Consider the following 19397-nt stretch of genomic DNA (forward strand, 5'->3'; position numbering starts at 1 on the left):
TAACAGCAAACGGGATTATTATTTAAACGATAAAATATTAAAGCATGCCGCTGTTCAGAGAGACTTGGGTGTGCTAGTGCATGAGTCACAGAAGGTTGGTTTACAAGTGCAACAGGTGATTAAGAAGGCAAATGGAATTTTGTCCTTCATTGCTAGAGGGATGGAGTTTAAGACTAGGGAGGTTATGTTGCAATTGTATAAGGTGTTAGTGCGGCCACACCTGGAGTATTGTGTTCAGTTTTGGTCTCCTTACTTGAGAAAGGACGTACTGGCGCTGGAGGGTGTGCAGAGAAGATTCACTAGGTTAATCCCAGAGCTGAAGGGGTTGGATTATGAGGAGAGGTTGAGTAGACTGGGACTGTACTCGTTGGAATTTAGAAGGATGAGGGGGGATCTTATAGAAACATTTAAAATTATGAAGGGAATAGATAGGATAGATGCGGGCAGGTTGTTTCCACTGGCGGGTGACAGCAGAACTAGGGGGCATAGCCTCAAAATAAGGGGAAGTAGATTTAGAACTGAGTTTAGGAGGAACTTCTTCACCCAAAGGGTTGTGAATCTATGGAATTCCTTGCCCAGTGAAGCAGTTGAGGCTTCTTCATTACATGTTTTTACGGTAAAGATAGATAGTTTTTTGAAGAATAAAGGGATTAAGGGTTATGGTGTTCGGGCCGGAAAGTGGAGCTGAGTCCACAAAAGATCAGCCATGATCTAATTGAATGGCGGAGCAGGCTCGAGGGGCCAGGTGGCCTACTCCTGCTCCTAGTTCTTATGTTCTTATGACTTGGGGGAGGGCAGGGTTGGGGACATATACGAATGATTGAAAGAGCAGGGCAAGGCACTGGTGAGAAGAATAAAGTGAAATTGGGAGGAGGGGTTGGGGAGGGAGATAGGATGGGGACTCTGGTGTAAGGCGATGCAGCGAGTGAACTCAACATGATTTATTTGATTTATTGTCACATGTATTAGTATACAGTGAAAAGTATTGTTTCTTGCATGCTACGCAGACAACGCATGCCGTACATAGGGAAAGGAGAGACTACAGAATGTAATGTTACAGTCATAGCTAGGGTGCAGAGAAAAGGTCAACTTAACACGAGATAGGTCTATTCAAAAGTCTGATGGCAGCAGGGAAAAAACTGTTCTTGAATCAGTTGGTTCTCCTGTGAGACTTTCTCCTGTGAGAGAATGAGCTTGGTTCAGTTCAAAGTGGTGTACAGGGTAAGCATGACATGTGGGCTGTGTGGGTTCTTCTCGGGAGTGGCAGATGGGTGTGAGAAGTGTGGGCAGGGGCGGACGAATCATACTGCGAGATGTTGGAGAGTTTTGGGGAGGCGGTGTTCGAGACATTGTCCAGGATAGTGGGGGCCTTTCTCCGGGAGGAGAAGGGGGTCAGAAGAGAGATTCGGAGGGCGGTGAAGGCTTTATTTGAGAAACTGGTTGTCGTGTGGGGGGTGGGGGGAATTAAAAGGGGGAAAATTGTACTGTCTGTTGGACTGTTGTTTTTGTTGATGCTGTGCCTGTTTAGAATAAAATATCTTTAAAAAACAAAGTACGGTGATAATTAGTTAGAGTGAGTGTCAATGCATATGTGGAATATGACGGTGTTGTCAGATGATGGAGCTGGGGGGGTAATGGCATGTACATCAAAAATATGAAATGAAATAAAAGGGGAGCCATGGATAGATTCTTTGGGGGACACCAAAGGTAACGATGCAGGAAGGAGGAGTCATTGCATATCATTCGCTGGCTACATCTTAATAAAAATGGAAGGAGCCAGGTGACTGCAGTCCCACCCAGCTAGACAACAGTGGAGAGGCATTGGAGGAGAATGGTGTGATCAAGCATGTCAGAGGCAGCAGATAGTTCAAGAAGGATGAGCAGAGGTAGTTTACCATGCTCACAAGGGGTGGTTGGGGAGCAAAAGTACCGCAAAAGCATTTTAAGACCCAAGAAGTAAAGGGGGTTGTAAATGGAGAATTTGGTGGCAAGAACTTAGGGGTCAAGGTTTCATTTTGACAAGATAAATAATGATGGCAAATTTGAAAATCGGGGTCATTACCCGAGGTGAGAAGCATGTTAGCAACAGCTAACTTAATAGCCAGGAGGGAAAATTAGGTGATCAGAATTTCACTGGGAACAGGGCTCATTGTATAGAATTATGGTCTCAACTTTTATAACTATATACCCTTCATGTTTCTGGAACAATAATAAAAGTGGCATTCTGCCTCAATTCACATTTTTTTTAGACAATAGGCAAGTACGTCACTTTGTTAAGCACCCTTCTGTACTAACATCCAATATTCTTACCACCTCTCCTAAAGATATTGGTCTGGATTCTACCAAATCAGGATGACTCGGGAGCACCTTAAAAATGGCACGCTTGTCCCAATTCCTGGCCCATTAATGAGTGCCTTTCAAGGGTACGGGCTCGTTCCTGTCAAAACACACACTCCCAACCTGGCTGGCTCCATTGCAGGGGACAGGCATGTCATACGCCTCTGCAATTTTCATGTAGCCAGGTTTTAAAAGAATCATGATTCACAGCCTCTCAGAGGACTTGAACCCTCATCTGCATGAGGGGACTTTTTAAAGAGGTAAATTGATAAAGGTCCTCCTCATTGCCCCCATGCCAAGCTTGCCTTTCCATCCACCCCTTATGGCCCCTCATGCCCCAAAGCTAAGCTGAGGCACTTACATGTCCATTAACCCACTATACGAGGTATATGAGGTGTTAAGATTCAAAACAGAGATAAAAAAAGCCAACATAAGTGTACTTTACCTGAATGCTCGTAGTATTCGGAATAAGGTAAATGAGTTGATGGCGCAAATCATCATGAATGACTATGATTTAGTGGCCATTACTGAAACATGGTTAAAGGATGGTCACGACTGGGAGTTAAATATCCCAGGGTATCAAACTATTCGGTAGAACAGAGAGGATGGTAAGGGAGGTGGTGTAGCTCTGCTATTTAAGGATGACATCCAGGCAATAGTAAGGGATGACATCGGTGCCATGGAGGATAAGGTTGAATCCATTTGCGTAGAAATCAGGAATAGTAAGGCGAAAAAGTCACTGATAGGAGGAGTCTATAGGCCACCAAATAGTAACATTATGGTGGGGCAGGCAATAAACAAAGAAATAATGGATGCATGTAGAAATGGTACAGCAGTTATGATGGGGAATTTTAATCTACATGTCGATTGGTTTAACCAGGTCGGTCAAGGCAGCCTTGATGAGGAGTTTATAGAATGTATCCACAATAGTTTCCTAGAACAGTATGTAATGGAATCTACGAGGGAACAAGCGGTCCTAGATCTTGTCCTGTGTAATGAGACAGGATTGATTCATGATCTCATAGTTAGGGATCCTCTCGGAAGGAGCGATCACAATATGGTGGAATTTAAAATAGAGATGGAGGGTGAGAAGGTAAAATCAAAGACTCGTGTTTTGTGCTTAAACAAAGGAGATTACAATGGGATGAGAGAAGAACTAGCTACGGTAGACTGGGAGCAAAGACTTTATGGTGGAACAGTTGAGGAACAGTGGAGAACCTTCCAAGCGATTTTTCACAGTACTCAGCAAAGGTTTGTACCAACAAAAAGGAAGGACGGTAGAAAGAGGGAAAATCGACCGTGGATATCTAAGGAAATAAGGGAGAGTATCAAATTGAAGGAAAAAGCATACAAAGTGGCAAAGATTAGTGGGAGACTAGGAGACTGGGAAATTTTTAGGGGCCAACAGAAAGCTACTAAAAAAGCTATAAAGAAGAGTAAGATAGATTATGAGAGTAAACTTGCTCAGAATATAAAAACAGATAGTAAAAGTTTCTACAAATAAAACAAGAAAGAGTGGTTAAGGTAAATATTGGTCCTTTAGAGGATGAGAAGGGAGTTTTAATAATGGGAGATGAGGAAATGGCTGAGGAACTGAACAGGTTTTTTGGGTCGGTCTTCACAGTGGAAGACACAAATAACATGCCAGTGACTGATTGAAATGAGGCTATGACAGGTGAGGAGCTTGAGAGGATTGTTATTACTAAGGAGGTAGTGATGGGAAAGTTAATTAAGCTAAAGGTCGACAGGTCTCATGGCCCTGATGGAATGCATCCCAGAGTGCTAAAAGAGATGGCTCGGGAAATTGCAAATTATGCACTAGTGATAATTTACCAAAATTCACTAGACTCTCGGGTGGTCCCGGCGGATTGGAAATTAGCAAACGTGACACCACTGTTTAAAAAAGGAGGTAGGGCAGAGAGCGGGTAATTATAGGCCAGTGAGCTTAACTTCGGTAGGAGGGAAGATGCTGGAATCTATCATCAAGGAAGAAATAGCAAGGCATCTGGATAGAAATTGTCCCATTGGGCAGACGCAGCATGGGTTCATAAAGGGCAGGTCATGCCTAACTAATTTAGTGGAATTTTTTGAGGGCTTTACCAGTGCAGTAGATAACGGGGAGCCAAAGAATGTTGTATATCTGGATTTCCAGAAAGCCTTTGACAAGGTGCCACACAAAAGGTTGCTGCATGATATAAAGATGCATGGCATTAAGGGTAAAGTAATAGCATGGATAGAGGATTGGTTAATTAATAGAAAGCAAAGAGTGGGGATTAATGGGTGTTTCTCTGGTTGGCAATCAATAGCTAGTGGTGTCCCTCAGGGATCAGTGTTGGGCCCACAATTGTTCACAATTTACATAGATGATTTGGAGTTTGGGACCAAGGGCAATGTGTCCAAGTTTGCAGATGACATTAAGATGAGTGGTAAAGCGAAAAGTGCAGAGGATACTGGAAGTCTGCAGAGGGATTTGGATAGGTTAAGTGAATGGGCTAGGATCTGGCAGATGGAATACAATGTTGACAAATGTGAGGTTATCCATTCTGGTAGGAATAACAGCAAATGGGATTATTATTTAAATGATAAAATATTAAAAAATGCTGCTGTGCAGAGAGACCTGGGTGTGCTTGTGCATGAGTCGCAAAAAGTTGGTTTACAGGTACAACAGGTGATTTAGAAGGCAAATGGAATTTTGTCCTTCATTGCTAGAGGGATGGAGTTTAAGACTAGGGAAGTTATACTGCAATTGTATACGGTGTTTGTGAGGCCACACCTGGAGTATTGTGTTCAGTTTTGATCTCCTTACTTGAGAAAGGACGTACTGGCACTGGAGGGTATGCAGAGGAGATTCACTAGGTTAATCCCAGAGTTGAAGGGGTTGGATTACGAGGAGAGGTTGAGTAGACTGGGACTGTATTCGTTGGAATTTAGAAGGATGAGGGGGGGTTCTTATAGAAACATATAAAATTATGAAGGGAATAGATAGGATAGATGCGGGCAGGTTGTTTCCACTGGCAGGTGAAAGCAGAACTAGGGGGCATAGCCTCAAAATAAGGGGAAGTAGATTTTAGGACTGAGTTTAGGAGGAATTTCTTTACCCAAAGGGTTGTGAATCTATGGAATTCCTTGCCCAGTGAAGCAGTAGAGGCTCCTTCATTAAATGTTTTTAAGATAAAGATAGATAGTTTTTTTGAAGAATAAAGGGATTAAGGGTTATGGTGTTCGGGCCGGAAAGTGGAGCTGAGTCCACAAAAGATGAGCCATGATTTCATTGAATGGCGGAGCAGGCTCGAGGGGCCAGATGGCCTACTCCTGCTCCTAGTTCTTATGTTCTAATACATGATATAGAACCAATGAACCCGATTGTGATATTTGTAGTTTATTCAAAGCTATTTCACTAAAATGCAACAAATACTTCAATACTTTAAAGTACCAATAACAAAGACCACAATAACCTCAAACCATTAATGCTGTGTAAATAACATTGTGAAACTGACAGCAGAGACCAGAGAGTCAGATGCGTCAAGCAAGCAATGTTTTCCTTTGGACATAGGTTTTTAAACAAACAAAATAGATCCTTGGGTTGTATTGTATAATACTATTGTATAATAGTTCATTATACAGTGTATATTTCCAATGAACAAGAAAGTGCCATAACTTGGTATTGGGGGATGAGGGACTATAAGTGGGAGTGGAAGGGCAGAGCTTGGCAGAGGGAGCATAATGTGACATGAATGGGAGATGGAGAATGTTTGGAGGGTGAAAGGGTGTGGAGGGTGAGAGGGTGTCCTGTATGAGAGGTGAAGGCTGGAGATTCTTTGTGTTTTTATTTTAATTGGGATGAATCCCACTGCACCAAGATGGTTAAACAACCCACCTCTGCACCTGGCAGCCTCTGTGGCCTTCAAACTTGTTCTTGAGTCAACTAGCACAACTGACGCCCGCACCCATCTCCCTAGCAATGAAGATTCCAACTTTGCAGGCACTTTCTCCCGAAGTGACCAGAATGAGCCGGAAATCTTCCTGATTCCTATTATATGTCTTGAGGATGAAAATCTTGGCCACTGTTTCTTAGTGTGTTATCAGTGGTCCTCCAGCACCTCACTTACTCATGTTAATTCAGCAAATTTTGTCAGGCTATTTAAGCCTCACCAGCTTATACAGTACTGAACAGTGTGGATTATGTGCAGAGTTCTAGCAAGGGAAGTGATGACGTGAAAAAGATCAAATCCATCTTATCCGCCATTGTGTATAGGAGCAATACATTGTTCAGTGAGAACTTGTCCTCATCCAATAGCCATACAAATATCTTTCAACAGGGGTCACTGGAAGTCTGTCTGATTTATCCGAGAACTGAAATTCATGGTATCCAACTGCCTCTGATTACTCCAAGGGATCTTTGTGATTCGGATACAATGTAATTAAGAGAACAATGACAGTAGTTCATCTACTCTACCTTATTGATAAGAATAATACGATAGAAGAATATAATATAATAATAATATAAGATAAGAATACAACACAAGAATCTCTCGCCCATCAGCTCGCCGGTGTCGACGGCGGCTTTGAGATTCAGCTCCTGGCACCTGTCGCGACTCGGGTCCAAGGTGAAGTCCAACGGACGAGCAAAAAGGCCTCATATTTATAGTGTAGTAAACAAGTCTAGGAGAGATAAGCGGCTGGGAAAGTCAGCAAGGTGTATGAGAACGCCTCAGTCTGAACACCTGCCGCTTTATGTCCCAGTCAACATCCTGGTCCTGGAAGGCTGCCAAGCATCCTCACAGCGGGCATAATGAATCCATCCCTTACACCAACACATGCTCCCGCTAAGATCAGCTAATTCAACTCAAAAGAAAAATTGAATCTGAGATATTTCTGATCCTTATAGTTTAACATTCCCACCCAATTAATGCTCATCATTCCTATTTCAAATAGCAATACAAGTTAATTCAACATAAAAGGTATTATTTGAGGTGCATAACATTCACAATAATAAATTATCTTCTCAAATTAAACTTGCACATACCTCCTCTTTATCCAACAACAGCAACTGACCATCCGTGACAACACAAAATTTGGTGTTCCATACTGCACGCTCATAATGCGATTTTCCACAAGATATTCTATGTGTGGGAGGACCTCTTACATCTGAAACACAGATTGAACATTTTCCACATTATAAAAGAGATGAGCATATCTAAGCAAATTGATCTGACAAAAATATTAAAATAATTATTCTTTATGAGGTCGTTACTTGCTTTCACTTCAGCCAAAGCAATAATTATAATTTTAATAGGGATTAAAACAAGTTCAAAGGGTACATCAGGGGAATTCATTCACTTCAGCAATCTCTAACGAGCATCTATTTGATTAAGCAAAGGTTAAAAGCTAATGCTCATAATATTGGATACCAAGGTTGCAAAGAGCAAAGGAAAACAAGGTAAATCGGGTTTCAGTGATTTCATGACCTTATCCGAGAGAGGTTTAAAAATGTTATGATTCTATACATTTAAGCAATAGGCTGTGTGGTGAGATTTGTGGAGAGTTTAAGGAACAAGTTCAGAGCAACACTGAGCTTGGCCGTACTTGTATCAATAAGACAGCAAGAGAGGTTGTGTGCGAAAGTGAGATGGCACTCATGGAAGAAGATGCATATAGAATGCCACAGATAGGATCAAGGCTGAAAGATGGGGTCCCTAAAACAAAACCTTTTTCCTGTACTCTGTATATTAATGCAAGAGATGCCAGAAGAGAACACAGATGGTAAAAGCATTCAAGAATTTACTTTATAATTAAAAATTGCTGCAGATAAAGCACAGCTTGGGATGAAAATGGAAACTGATTTTGCCTATGTGCAAGAGATTTCACATGTTACTCAATGCCTTCTTGAAATTCCATCTTCATAGAATTGCAATATTAAATTTATAAAGAAGTTTTGACTTCACTCATTCCTTTGATGAGCGTTGGGGTAACATTATTTTGTTCCACCAATTCACATTGTTTTCAAACTAATGTTGTCCAAGTTGTGCATGTAAAAGGGTTCATAACCAAGAAGATAAAAGATTGATTTGCCCCCCAAAAAAGAAAATTAGGGAGGGCCCATTTGTTGAAACCCCCCCCCCCCCCCCCTTCCAATCTCACTCAGCCTAATTATGCTGCACAAAAATGTTGAGGTCTGAGATGTGCAAGATATGGACCTCAGTCATCATTACTGAAGACAATGCTGCAGGTTTTAGTTGCTACTAGTACAGCAGCCCACAAGCAAGGGTGAGGTTGGGTTCATAGATGTCAAATGGCCCAAAGCAAGAGACAGTTAAGATCAGGGAAGGAGATATTAGCATTGGGAGGGAGGGGGGGTAGAGAGAGATCATCATCAGGAAGGGAGATCAGGGCTTCGGATGAGCTACGGGGTAATTGCCCCTAAACTAGGGGGTAATTGGGGCCTTGGAGGTCAGAAAGGTATTAGAAGTTGGATTGCTGGTGGGGATTGGGATGGTGAAGGGATACCAAAGAATGGAGCTCGTGCCAGGATTGCAACAACCAGCCTGTCAATATATTAAAATGGTACTTCTTTTTTAAAAATGCAGGTGTTTACGAATGTTTTCCTGGCACTAGCTGTTTTAGAGGGTTATTTGCATAAACTTCAGGCCTAAGTAGAGATTGCCTTTGATTTTTTTTATTCGTTTATGGGATGCAGGTGTCGCTGGCTGGGCCAGCGGTTATTGCCCATCCCTGAGGGCATTTAATAGTCAACCACATTGCTGGGGTCTGGGGTCACATGGAGGCCAGACTAGGTAAGGACGACAGATTTCCTTCCCTAATTATACAATGCAAGAGGCAGAACAAGTGTGCAAAATGCTCCTGCACATTATTTTGGCACGAAAGAAAACATTAACCTAATCCCAGCATAATCAGAAATTACTTCCATGTTCAAATTGTTCTTTCTTCGTCGTATCTTCACCCTACCTTCTCCTCTAACCAACCCCCCCACCCCACGGTGGTTGGGAAGCGGGAGCAGGGGCCTGTCGTGAAGGTGAGTGAGTGCCTTTAAATTTGCTTACCTTTCAGCGGGATCAGGGTTTGAGGTAATATCAGGTAAGCTCTTCCTTTCTTTTTCTTTTTCTTGTTTTTTTTTAATCTAGAGGGGATGTCAGGGAAGGCAGTACAATGCTCCTCCTGCAGAATGTTTGAGGTGAGGGACGCCGTCAGTGTCCCTGCTGATTTCATCTGTGGGAAGTGCACCCAACTCCAGCTCCTCAAAACCGTGTTAGGGACCTGGAGCTTGAGCTGGATGAACTTCGGATCATTCGGGAGGCAGAGGGGGTCATAGATAGGAGCTTCAGGGAAGTAGTTACACCAAAGACTGGAGATAGATGGGTAACTGTAAGAGGGACTGGGAAGAAGCAGTCAGTGCAGGGACCCCCTGCGGTCGTTCCCCTGAGTAACAAGTATACCGTTTTGGATACTTGTGGGGGGGACGACTTACCAGGGGTAAGCCATGGGGTACGGGCCTCTGGCACGGAGTCTGTCCCTGTTGCTCAGAAGGGAAGGGGGGAAAGGAGTAGAACATTAGTAATTGGGGACTCAATAGTCAGGGGCACAGATAGGAGATTTTGTGGGAGCGAGAGAGACTCACGTTTGGTATGTTGCCTCCCAGGTGCAAGGGTACGTGATGTCTCGGATCGTGTTTTCCGGGTCCTTAAAGGGGAGGGGGAGCAGCCCCAAGTCGTAGTCCACATTGGCACTAACGACATAGGTAGGAAAGGGGACAAGGATGTCAGGCAGGCCTTTAGGGAGCTAGGATGGAAGCTCAGAGCGAGAACAAACAGAGTTGTTATCTCTGGGTTGTTGCCCGTGCCACGTGATAGTGAGATGAGGAATAGGGAGAGAGAGCAATTAAACACGTGGCTACAGGGATGGTGCAGGCGGGAGGGATTCAGATTTCTGGATAACTGGGGCTCTTTCTGGGGAAGGTGGGACCTCTATAGACAGGATGGTCTACATCTGAACCTGAGGGGCACCAATATCCTGGGGGGGAGATTTGTTAGTACTCTTTGGGGGGGTTTAAACTAATTCAGCAGGGGCATGGGAACCTGGATTGTAGTTTTGGGGTGCGAGAGATTGAGAGTAGAGAGGTCAGGAGCACAGTTTTGACTTCGCAGGAGGGCGGCAGTGTTCAGGTCTGTGGTTTGAAGTGTGTCTATTTCAATGCCAGGAGTATACGAAATAAGGTAGGGGAACTGGCAGCATGGGTTGGTACCTGGGACTTCGATGTTGTGGCCATTTCAGAGACATGGATAGAGCAGGGACAGGAATGGTTGTTGCAGGTTCCGGGGTTTAGGTGCTTTAGTAAGGTCAGAGAAGGGGGCAAAAGAGGGGGAGGTGTGGCGCTGCTAGTCAAGGACAGTATTACGGTGGTAGAAAGGATGCAAGATGGGGACTCTTCTTCCGAGGTAGTATGGGCTGAGGTTAGAAACAGGAAAGGAGAGGTCACCCTGTTGGGAGTTTTCTATAGGCCACCTAATAGTTCTAGAGATGTAGAGGAAAGGATGGCGAAGATGATTCTGGAAAAGAGCGAAAGTAACAGGGTAGTTGTTATGGGAGACTTTAACTTTCCAAATATTGACTGGAAAAGATATAGTTCGAGTACATTGGATGGGTCGTTCTTTGTACAATGTGTGCAGGAGGGTTTTCTGACACAATATGTTGACAGGCCAACAAGAGGTGAGGCCACTTTGGATTTGGTTTTGGGTAATGAACCAGGCCAGGTGTTAGATCTGGAGGTAGGTGAACACTTTGGAGACAGTGACCACAATTCGGTGACCTTTACGTTAGTGATGGAAAGGGATAAGTATACCCCGCAGAGCAAGAGTTATAGCTGGGGGAAGGGCAATTATGATGCCATTAGACATGACTTAGGATGTGTTGGTTGGAGAAGTAGGCTGCAAGGGTTGGGCACACTGGATATGTGGAGCTTGTTCAAGGAACAGCTATTGCATGTTCTTGATAAGTACGTACCAGTCAGGCAGGGAGGAAGGGGTCGAGCGAGGGAACCGTGGTTTACCAAAGAAGTGGAATCTCTTGTTAAGAGGAAGAAGGAGGCCTATGTGAAGATGAGGCGTGAAGTTTCAGTTGGGGCGCTTGATAGTTACAAGGAAGCGAGGAAGGATCTAAAGAGAGAGCTGAGACGAGCAAGGAGGGGACATGAGAAGTCTTTGGCAGGTAGGATCAAGGAAAACCCAAAAGCTTTCTATAGGTATGTCAGGAATAAAAGAATGACTAGGGTAAGAGTAGGGCCAGTCAAGGACAGTGGTGGGAAGTTGTGTGTGGAGGCTGAGGAGATAAGCGAGATACTAAATGAATACTTTTCGTCAGTATTCACTCAAGAAAAAGATAATATTGTGGAGGAGAATGCTGAGACCCAGGCTATTAGAATAGATGGCATTGAGGTGCGTAGGGAAGAAGTGTTGGCAATTCTGGACAAGGTGAAAATAGATAAGTCCCCGGGGCCAGATGGGATTTATCCTAGGATTCTCTGGGAAGCCAGGGAAGAGATTGCTGAGCCTTTGGCTTTGATTTTTAGGTCATCATTGGCTACAGGAATAGTGCCAGAGGACTGGAGGATAGCAAATGTGGTCCCTTTGTTCAAGAAGGGGAGTAGAGATAACCCTAGTAACTATAGGCCGGTGAGCCTAACGTCTGTGGTGGGTAAAGTCTTGGAGAGGATTATAAAAGATACGATTTATAATCATCTAGATAGGAATAATATGATTAGGGATAGTCAGCATGGTTTTGTGAAGGGTAGGTCATGCCTCACAAACCTTATCGAGTTCTTTGAGAAGGTGACTGAACAGGTAGACGAGGGTAGAGCAGTTGATGTGGTGTATATGGATTTCAGTAAAGCGTTTGATAAGGTTCCCCACGGTCGGCTATTGCAGAAAATACGGAGGCTGGGGATTGAGGGTGATTTAGAGATGTGGATCAGAAATTGGCTAGTTGAAAGAAGACAGAGAGTGGTAGTTGATGGGAAATGTTCAGAATGGAGTTCAGTTACGAGTGGCGTACCACAAGGATCTGTTCTGGGGCCGTTGCTGTTTGTCATTTTTATAAATGACCTAGAGGAGGGCGCAGAAGGATGGGTGAGTAAATTTGCAGACGACACTAAAGTCGGTGGAGTTGTAGACAGTGCGGAAGGATGTTGCAGGTTACAGAGGGACATAGATAAGCTGCAGAGCTGGGCTGAGAGGTGGCAAATGGAGTTTAATGTGGAGAAGTGTGAGGTGATTCACTTTGGAAAGAATAACAGGAATGCGGAATATTTGGCTAATGGTAAAATTCTTGGTAGTGTGGATGAGCAGAGGGATCTCGGTGTCCATGTACATAGATCCCTGAAAGTTGCCACCCAGGTTGATAGGGTTGTGAAGAAGGCCTATGGTGTGTTGGCCTTTATTGGTAGAGGGATTGAGTTCCGGAGCCATGAGGTCATGATGCAGCTGTACCAAACTCTGGTACGGCCGCATTTGGAGTATTGCGTACAGTTCTGGTCGCCTCATTATAGGAAGGACGTGGAAGCTTTGGAACGGGTGCAGAGGAGATTTACCAGGATGTTGCCTGGTATGGAGGGAAAATCTTATGAGGAAAGGCTGATGGACTTGAGGTTGTTTTCGTTAGAGAGAAGAAGGTTAAGAGGTGACTTAATAGAGGCATACAAAATGATCAGAGGGTTAGATAGGGTGGACAGCGAGAGCCTTCTCCCGCGGATGGAGGTGGCTAGCACGAGGGGACATAGCCTTAAATTGAGGGGTAATAGATATAGGACAGAGGTCAGAGGTGGGTTTTTTACGCAAAGAGTGGTGAGGCCGTGGAATGCCCTACCTGCAACAGTAGTGAACTCGCCAACATTGAGGGCATTTAAAAATTTATTGGATAAGCATATGGATGATAAGGGCATAGTGTAGGTTAGATGGCCTTTCGTTTTTTTTTTCCATGTCGGTGCAACATCGAGGGCCGAAGGGCCTGTACTGCGCTGTATCGTTCTATGTTCTATGTTCTATGTATTATTGCACTCAGGAATGCAGTTTATTAAGCCCTTCTACACATTGGGTAGCTAATGAATTATTAGACTTACTACAAATTCAGAAAAGCATTGCTTATGATTTAAATACATTCAATTATGAAATGTAATTTCCATTAAGCAATCTATGGATATGTGGTGAATGTGATTCACACCGGATTATAATCTGTATATACATGTGTCTGTATTGTAAGTGCAGTTGCACTACCTGTCCTCCAGGGGGAGTAGCTCTGGGAATGCTCGAGTTGTACGGGGCTTCTCCCTTGGCTCTGCCCAGGACTCCTCCCCTGGAAGCTGCTGTATAAAAGATCAGTGCCAGTGCCTCATGGTAGCATGGTGGTTAGCATCAATGTTTCACAGCTCCAGGGTCCCAGGTTCGATTCCCGGCTGGGTCACTGTCTGTGTGGAGTCTGCATGTCCTCCCCGTGTGTGCGTGGGTTTCCTCCGGGTGCCCCGGTTTCCTCCCACAGTCCAAAGATGTGCGGGTTAGGTGGATTGGCCATGCTAAATTGCCCGTAGTATAAGGTTAATGGGGGGATTGTTGGGTTACGGGTATACGGGTTACGTGGGTTTAAGTAGGGTGATCATTGCTCGGCACAACATCGAGGGCCGAAGGGCCTGTTCTGTGCTGTACTGTTCTATGTTCTATGGTCAGCCGGCCAGTTCACCGAATGTTCAATGGCTAATAGGCTGGCTCTGTTGTGAGTATATTAAAACCACTATTCTAATCCTACAAGCACGTGTCCGTAGAATTGTTGGTTCCAACAATTTAATATACTCAGGAAACACTCGAAGAAATCATGGAAGCAGCCCTCAAGCCCGGACGCCTAGGACTCGACCCAGAGGATGCAGAGGCTAAGGAAATTTTTTCCCACTGGCTGAGATGTTTTAAAGCCTACCTGGCAGAAGCCAGCACCGCCGGAACAACGGAGGAACAAAAACTCAGCCTACTGCACGCGAGGGTAAGCCACAGAATCTCCACACAGCTAAATCCGGCCGGTTCTTACACCGCAGCGCTGGCAATATTGGACAAAATGTATGTTAGGCCCATTAACGAGGTTTATGCACGCCACGTGTTTACGACCCGCCGTCAGCGGCCTACAGAAACGCTAGCCGAGTTTGTAAGGGAATTGAACAATCTTTCCAATGACTGTAATTATCAAGCCGCTACCGCGGCTGAACATAGGGAGCTTGCTGTGCGGGACGTTTTCGTGGCGGGCCTTAGGTCTAACTACGTGCGCCAAAGATTGCTAGAAAAGGGGGCCCAGGACTTAGACACTACTGTGGAGGCTGCTACCACTATGAAAGTTTCCTTCCGCAGCCTCACCTCGTTTCCCGCGGACCCCGCGACCTCATCGTGGACCCCCGACCAACAGTCCCCCCAAGCCTGTGCCGCACGGCCCCCCCAGCTACCGCGCTGCCAAAGCCAGTTACTCTGCTGCCCCAGCCAGTTACTGTGCTGCTCCAGCCAGCTACTCGGCTGCTTCAGCCTGCCATTTCTGTGGCCAAAGCCAGCACCCGCCGTAGCACTGCCCGGCCCGTAACGCGACCTGCAGCAGCTGCGGGCGAAAAGGACACTATGCCAGAGTGTGTCTGGCGAAGAAAGCCCCAGCCTCTAACCCTCCCACGGCTCAAAGCACTCATTCCCTGAATTCACAGGCCTGCAGGCCCCGAAATGCTGCAGCCTGTATGCCGACTCCGCCCCCACCCGACATGTGCGACTCATGGGGGCGGCCATCTTGGCAATCCTCCTCCATGCGGCCGGCCATGTGCGACTCATGGGGGCAGCCATCTTGGCAATCCTCCTCCATGCGGCCGGCCATGTACGACTCATGGGGGTGGCCATCTTGGGATCCATCCCCTTCAAACTCTGAAACTCACCTCGACGACTACGAACTCAGTCATCACGGGGCCACTCCAGCACAGCTGATCGAGCCGCCAACTACCTGCAACTCGGCGCAGTCACCCTGGATCAATCCCGCCCCAAGCACCTACGAAGTTCGATGGCGGAGGTCCAGATCAACGGGTACAGCACGCCATGCCTCTTTGACTCCGGGAGCACCGAGAGCTGAATACATCCAGAGCTGGTAAGACGCTGTTCGCTTTCTATTTTTCCAGTGAGCCAAACTATCGCCCTCGCTTCGGGCTCCCACTCAGTCCAAATCCAAGGACGCACCGTTTCTACGCTCACAATTCGAGGCGCTAGTTATTCTAAATTTAAACTTTATGTCCTGCCCGACCTCTGCGCGCCACTCTTATTAGGCCTGGATTTCCAGTGCAACCTCAAGAGCCTCACCCTCAGCTTCGGCGGGCCCCTGCCCCCACTCACTATCTGCAGCCTAACCACGCTGCGCATCTCCCCCCCTCCGCTCTTCGCCAATCTCACTCCAGATTGGAAGCCAGTAGCTACTCGCAGCAGGCGATACAGCCAACAGGATAGGATCTTTATCCGATCGGAGGTCCGACAGTTGCTCAGTGAGGGGATCATAGAGGCCAGTAATAGTCCCTGGAGAGCTCAGGTGGTGGTCATCAAGACCGGGGAAAAATTTTGCATGGTCGTCGACTATAGCCAGACCATAAATCGCTTTACGCTCCTAGACGCGTATCCCCTCCCCAGAATTGCAGACATGGTTAATCAGATCGCCCAATATCGGCTATTTTCCACGGTGGATCTGAAGTCTGCATACCACCAGCTCCCAATCCGCTCGGAGGACCGCCACTACACGGCATTCGAGGCCGATGGCCGCCTCTTCCATTTCCTCCGAGTCCCTATCGGCGTCACTAACGGGGTTTCGGTGTTCCAACGAGCAATGGACCGAATGGTAGGCCAGTACGGGCTGCAGGCCGCGTTTCCGTATCTGGACCACAACGCCAACCTCCACCGTTTTCTCCAAACGGCACAGAAATTAAATCTCACTTATAACAAGGAGAAATGCGTTTTCCACACAAACAGACTGGCTATCCTCGGCTACGTCATGGAGAACGGAGTCCTGGGCCCAGACCCGGACCGCATGCGCCCCCTCTTAGAACTCCCCCTCCCTCATTGCCCCAAGGCCCTCAAACGGTGCTTGGGGTTCTTCTCATACTACGCCCAGTGGGTCCCTCAATATGCGGACAAAGCCCGTCCACTCTTTAAGGCTACACGATTTCCCCTGTCAGCTGAGGCGCGCCAGGCCTTCAGCTGCATCAAGGAGGACATCGCCAAAGCAGCCATGCGGGCGGTGGATGAATCCACTCCCTTTCAGGTTGAGAGCGACGCCTCAGAGGTAGCTCTAGCAGCCACTTTAAATCAGGCAGGGAGGCCCGTTGCATTTTTCTCCCGTACCCTATCCGCTTCAGAACTCCGACACTCCTCAGTCGAGAAGGAAGCACAAGCCATCGTGGACGCTGTTCGTCACTGGAGGCACTACCTCACAGGTAGGAGGTTCACCCTCATCACCGACCAACGATCGGTTGCCTTTATGTTTGACAACTCGCAAAGGGGCAAAATAAAAAATGATAAAATCCTTCGGTGGAGGATCGAACTCTCCACCTATAGTTACGATATTAAATATCGACCGGGGAAGCTTAACAAGCCCTCGGATGCCCTATCCCGCGGGACATGCGCCAGCGCGCATATCAGCCGTCTGAAAGTCATCCACGTTGATCTCTGCCATCTAGGGGTCACCCGGCTCGCCCACTACATCAGAGCCCGAAACCTGCCTTTCTCCAACGAGGAGGTAAAAGCGGTCACCAGGGACTGCCCGATCTGTGCAGAGTGCAAACCGCACTTCTATAGACCAGACAGGGCCCACCTGGTCAAGGCTTCTAGGCCCTTTGAACGCCTTGCGATCGATTTCAAATGGCCACTCCCCTCCACTAACAAGAACATTTATTTCCTCAACATCATCGACGAGTTCTCCCGATTCCCTTTTGCCATTCCATGCCCTGATATGACCTCCCACACAGTCATTTGGGCCCTGCATAGTGTCTTCACCCTGTTCGGTTTCCCCAGCTACGTGCACAGCGACCGGGGTGCGTCCTTTATGAGTGACGAGCTGCGTCAGTATCTGCTCGACAAGGGCATCGCCTCGAGCAGGACTACCGGTTACAACCCCAGGGGGAACGGACAGGTGGAGAGGGAGAACGCGACGGTCTGGAAGGCCGTCCTATTGACCCTCAGGTCCAGAAAGCTCCAAGTTTCCCAATGGCAGGAAGTCCTCCCTGACGCGCTCCACGCAATTAGATCCCTCCTGTGTACAGCTACCAACCAAACGTCTCACGAGCGGCTTTTCATTTTTTCCAGGGGCACTACCAAAGGGGTCTCACTTCCGGCGTGGCTGAGGACGCCAGGTCCGGTTCTCCTAAGAAAGCACGTCAGGGCGCACAAAACTTACCCCCTTGTTAAAAAGGTGCACCTCCTCCATTCCAACCTCCAGTACACATTCGTGGAGTTCCCGGACGGTCGCCAGAACACAGTATCCCTCCGGGACCTGGCACCCACTGGATCCAGCCCCCCATCTACCCCCACCGAGGAACTCCTTTCCCCGTTCCTTATGCGGCCGCCACCTTGCGCCCCCGATTCTGCGAGCTCACCCCACTAGTTCCGAGCGCCAGCACCAGCCCGCCCCCCCCCCCCAGTCTCCATTCGATCAGGAGGTGTATGAGGCTCGGATAAGACTCGCCCCGGAACTGGCAACCGTACCCCAGACCTCGACGCCCGCCCAGCCACCGCAAGAGGCTGAAACCCCGGTCCTCCGCAGATCAAAACGGACAATTCGGCCACCGGACAGACTGACTCTTTGAGCCATCACCCCCGCTGGACTTGATTTTGTAAACAGGGGGTGAATGTGGTGAATGTGATTCACATTATATATAGTTGCCAATATAACTCCGTGTATATGTGTTCACTATCCACCATTGTAGGTGCAGTTGCACTATCCGACCACCAGGGGGAGTCGCTCTGGGAGTACGCGAGAGTTTGTACTGGGCTCCTCCCTTGGCTCCGCCCAGGACTCCTCCCCCTGGAACCGATGTATAAAGGTCAGTGCCTTAGAGCCAGCCTGCCAGTTCTCTGGAGATTCAACGACGAATAGGCTGGCTCTGTTGTAAGTGTATTAAAGCCTCTGTTCAGATCCAACTACATGTGTTCACTGAATTGATGGTTCCATCAGAATCTACTCCCATTTGGAAGCAAATGGACGTATTAGTGAGAGGCAGCATGGTTTTGTGAAGGGGAGGTCGTGTCCCACTAACTTGAGAGAGTTTTTCGAAGAGGTCACAAAGATGATTGATGCAGGAAGGGCAGTGGATGTTGTCTATATGGACTTCAGTAAGGCCTTTGACAAGGTCCCTCATCGTAGACTGGTACAAAAGGTGAAGTCACACGGGGTCAGGGGTGAGCAGAACTGGCTAGGTCATAGAAGGCAGAGAGTAGCAATGGAAGGGTGCTTTTCTAATTGGAGGGCTGTGGCTAGTGGTGTTCTGCAGGGATCAGTGCTGGGACCTTTGCTGTTCGTAGTATAAAATATTTGGAGGAAAATGTAACTGGTCTGACTAGTAAGTTTGCAGAGGACACAAAGGTTGGTGGAATTGCGGATAGCAATGAGGACTGTCAGAGGATACAGCAGGATTTAGATAGTTTGGCGACTTGGGCGGAGAGATGGCAGATGGAGTTTAATCCGGACAAATGTGAGGTAATGCATTTTGGAAGGACTAATGCAGGTAGGGAATATACAGTGAATGGTAGAACCCTCAAGAGTATTGAAAGTCAGAGAGATCTAGGTGTACAGGTCCACAGGTCACCAAAAGGAGCAACACAAGTGAAGAAGGTAGTCAAAAAGGCATACGGCATGCTTGCCTTCATTGGCCGGGGAACTGAGTATAATAATTGGCAAGTCATGTTGCAGCTGTATAGAACCTTAGTTAGGCCACACTTGGAGTATAGTGTTCAATTCTGGTCACCACACTACCAGAAGGATGTGGAGGCTTTAGAGAGTGTGCAGAA

The 19397-nt window shown here is 46.9% G+C and overlaps 1 protein-coding gene across 3 annotated transcripts in view; it reads right to left on the reverse strand.

Annotated features, from left to right (window-relative positions):
* Positions 1-19397, reverse strand: part of LOC119955411 (disabled homolog 2-interacting protein-like) — a 1014916-nt gene that overhangs the window by 893667 nt on the left and 101852 nt on the right. For all 3 annotated transcript variants that reach the window (XM_038781503.1, XM_038781505.1, XM_038781502.1), the window contains exon 2: positions 7364-7485. In XM_038781503.1, coding sequence (XP_038637431.1) covers positions 7364-7485 — 122 coding nt within the window. The remainder of the gene's footprint in view (positions 1-7363; positions 7486-19397) is intronic.

The sequence above is a fragment of the Scyliorhinus canicula genome, chromosome 21 (assembly GCF_902713615.1).
Source record: "Scyliorhinus canicula chromosome 21, sScyCan1.1, whole genome shotgun sequence".
Taxonomy (NCBI): Eukaryota; Metazoa; Chordata; class Chondrichthyes; order Carcharhiniformes; family Scyliorhinidae; genus Scyliorhinus; species Scyliorhinus canicula.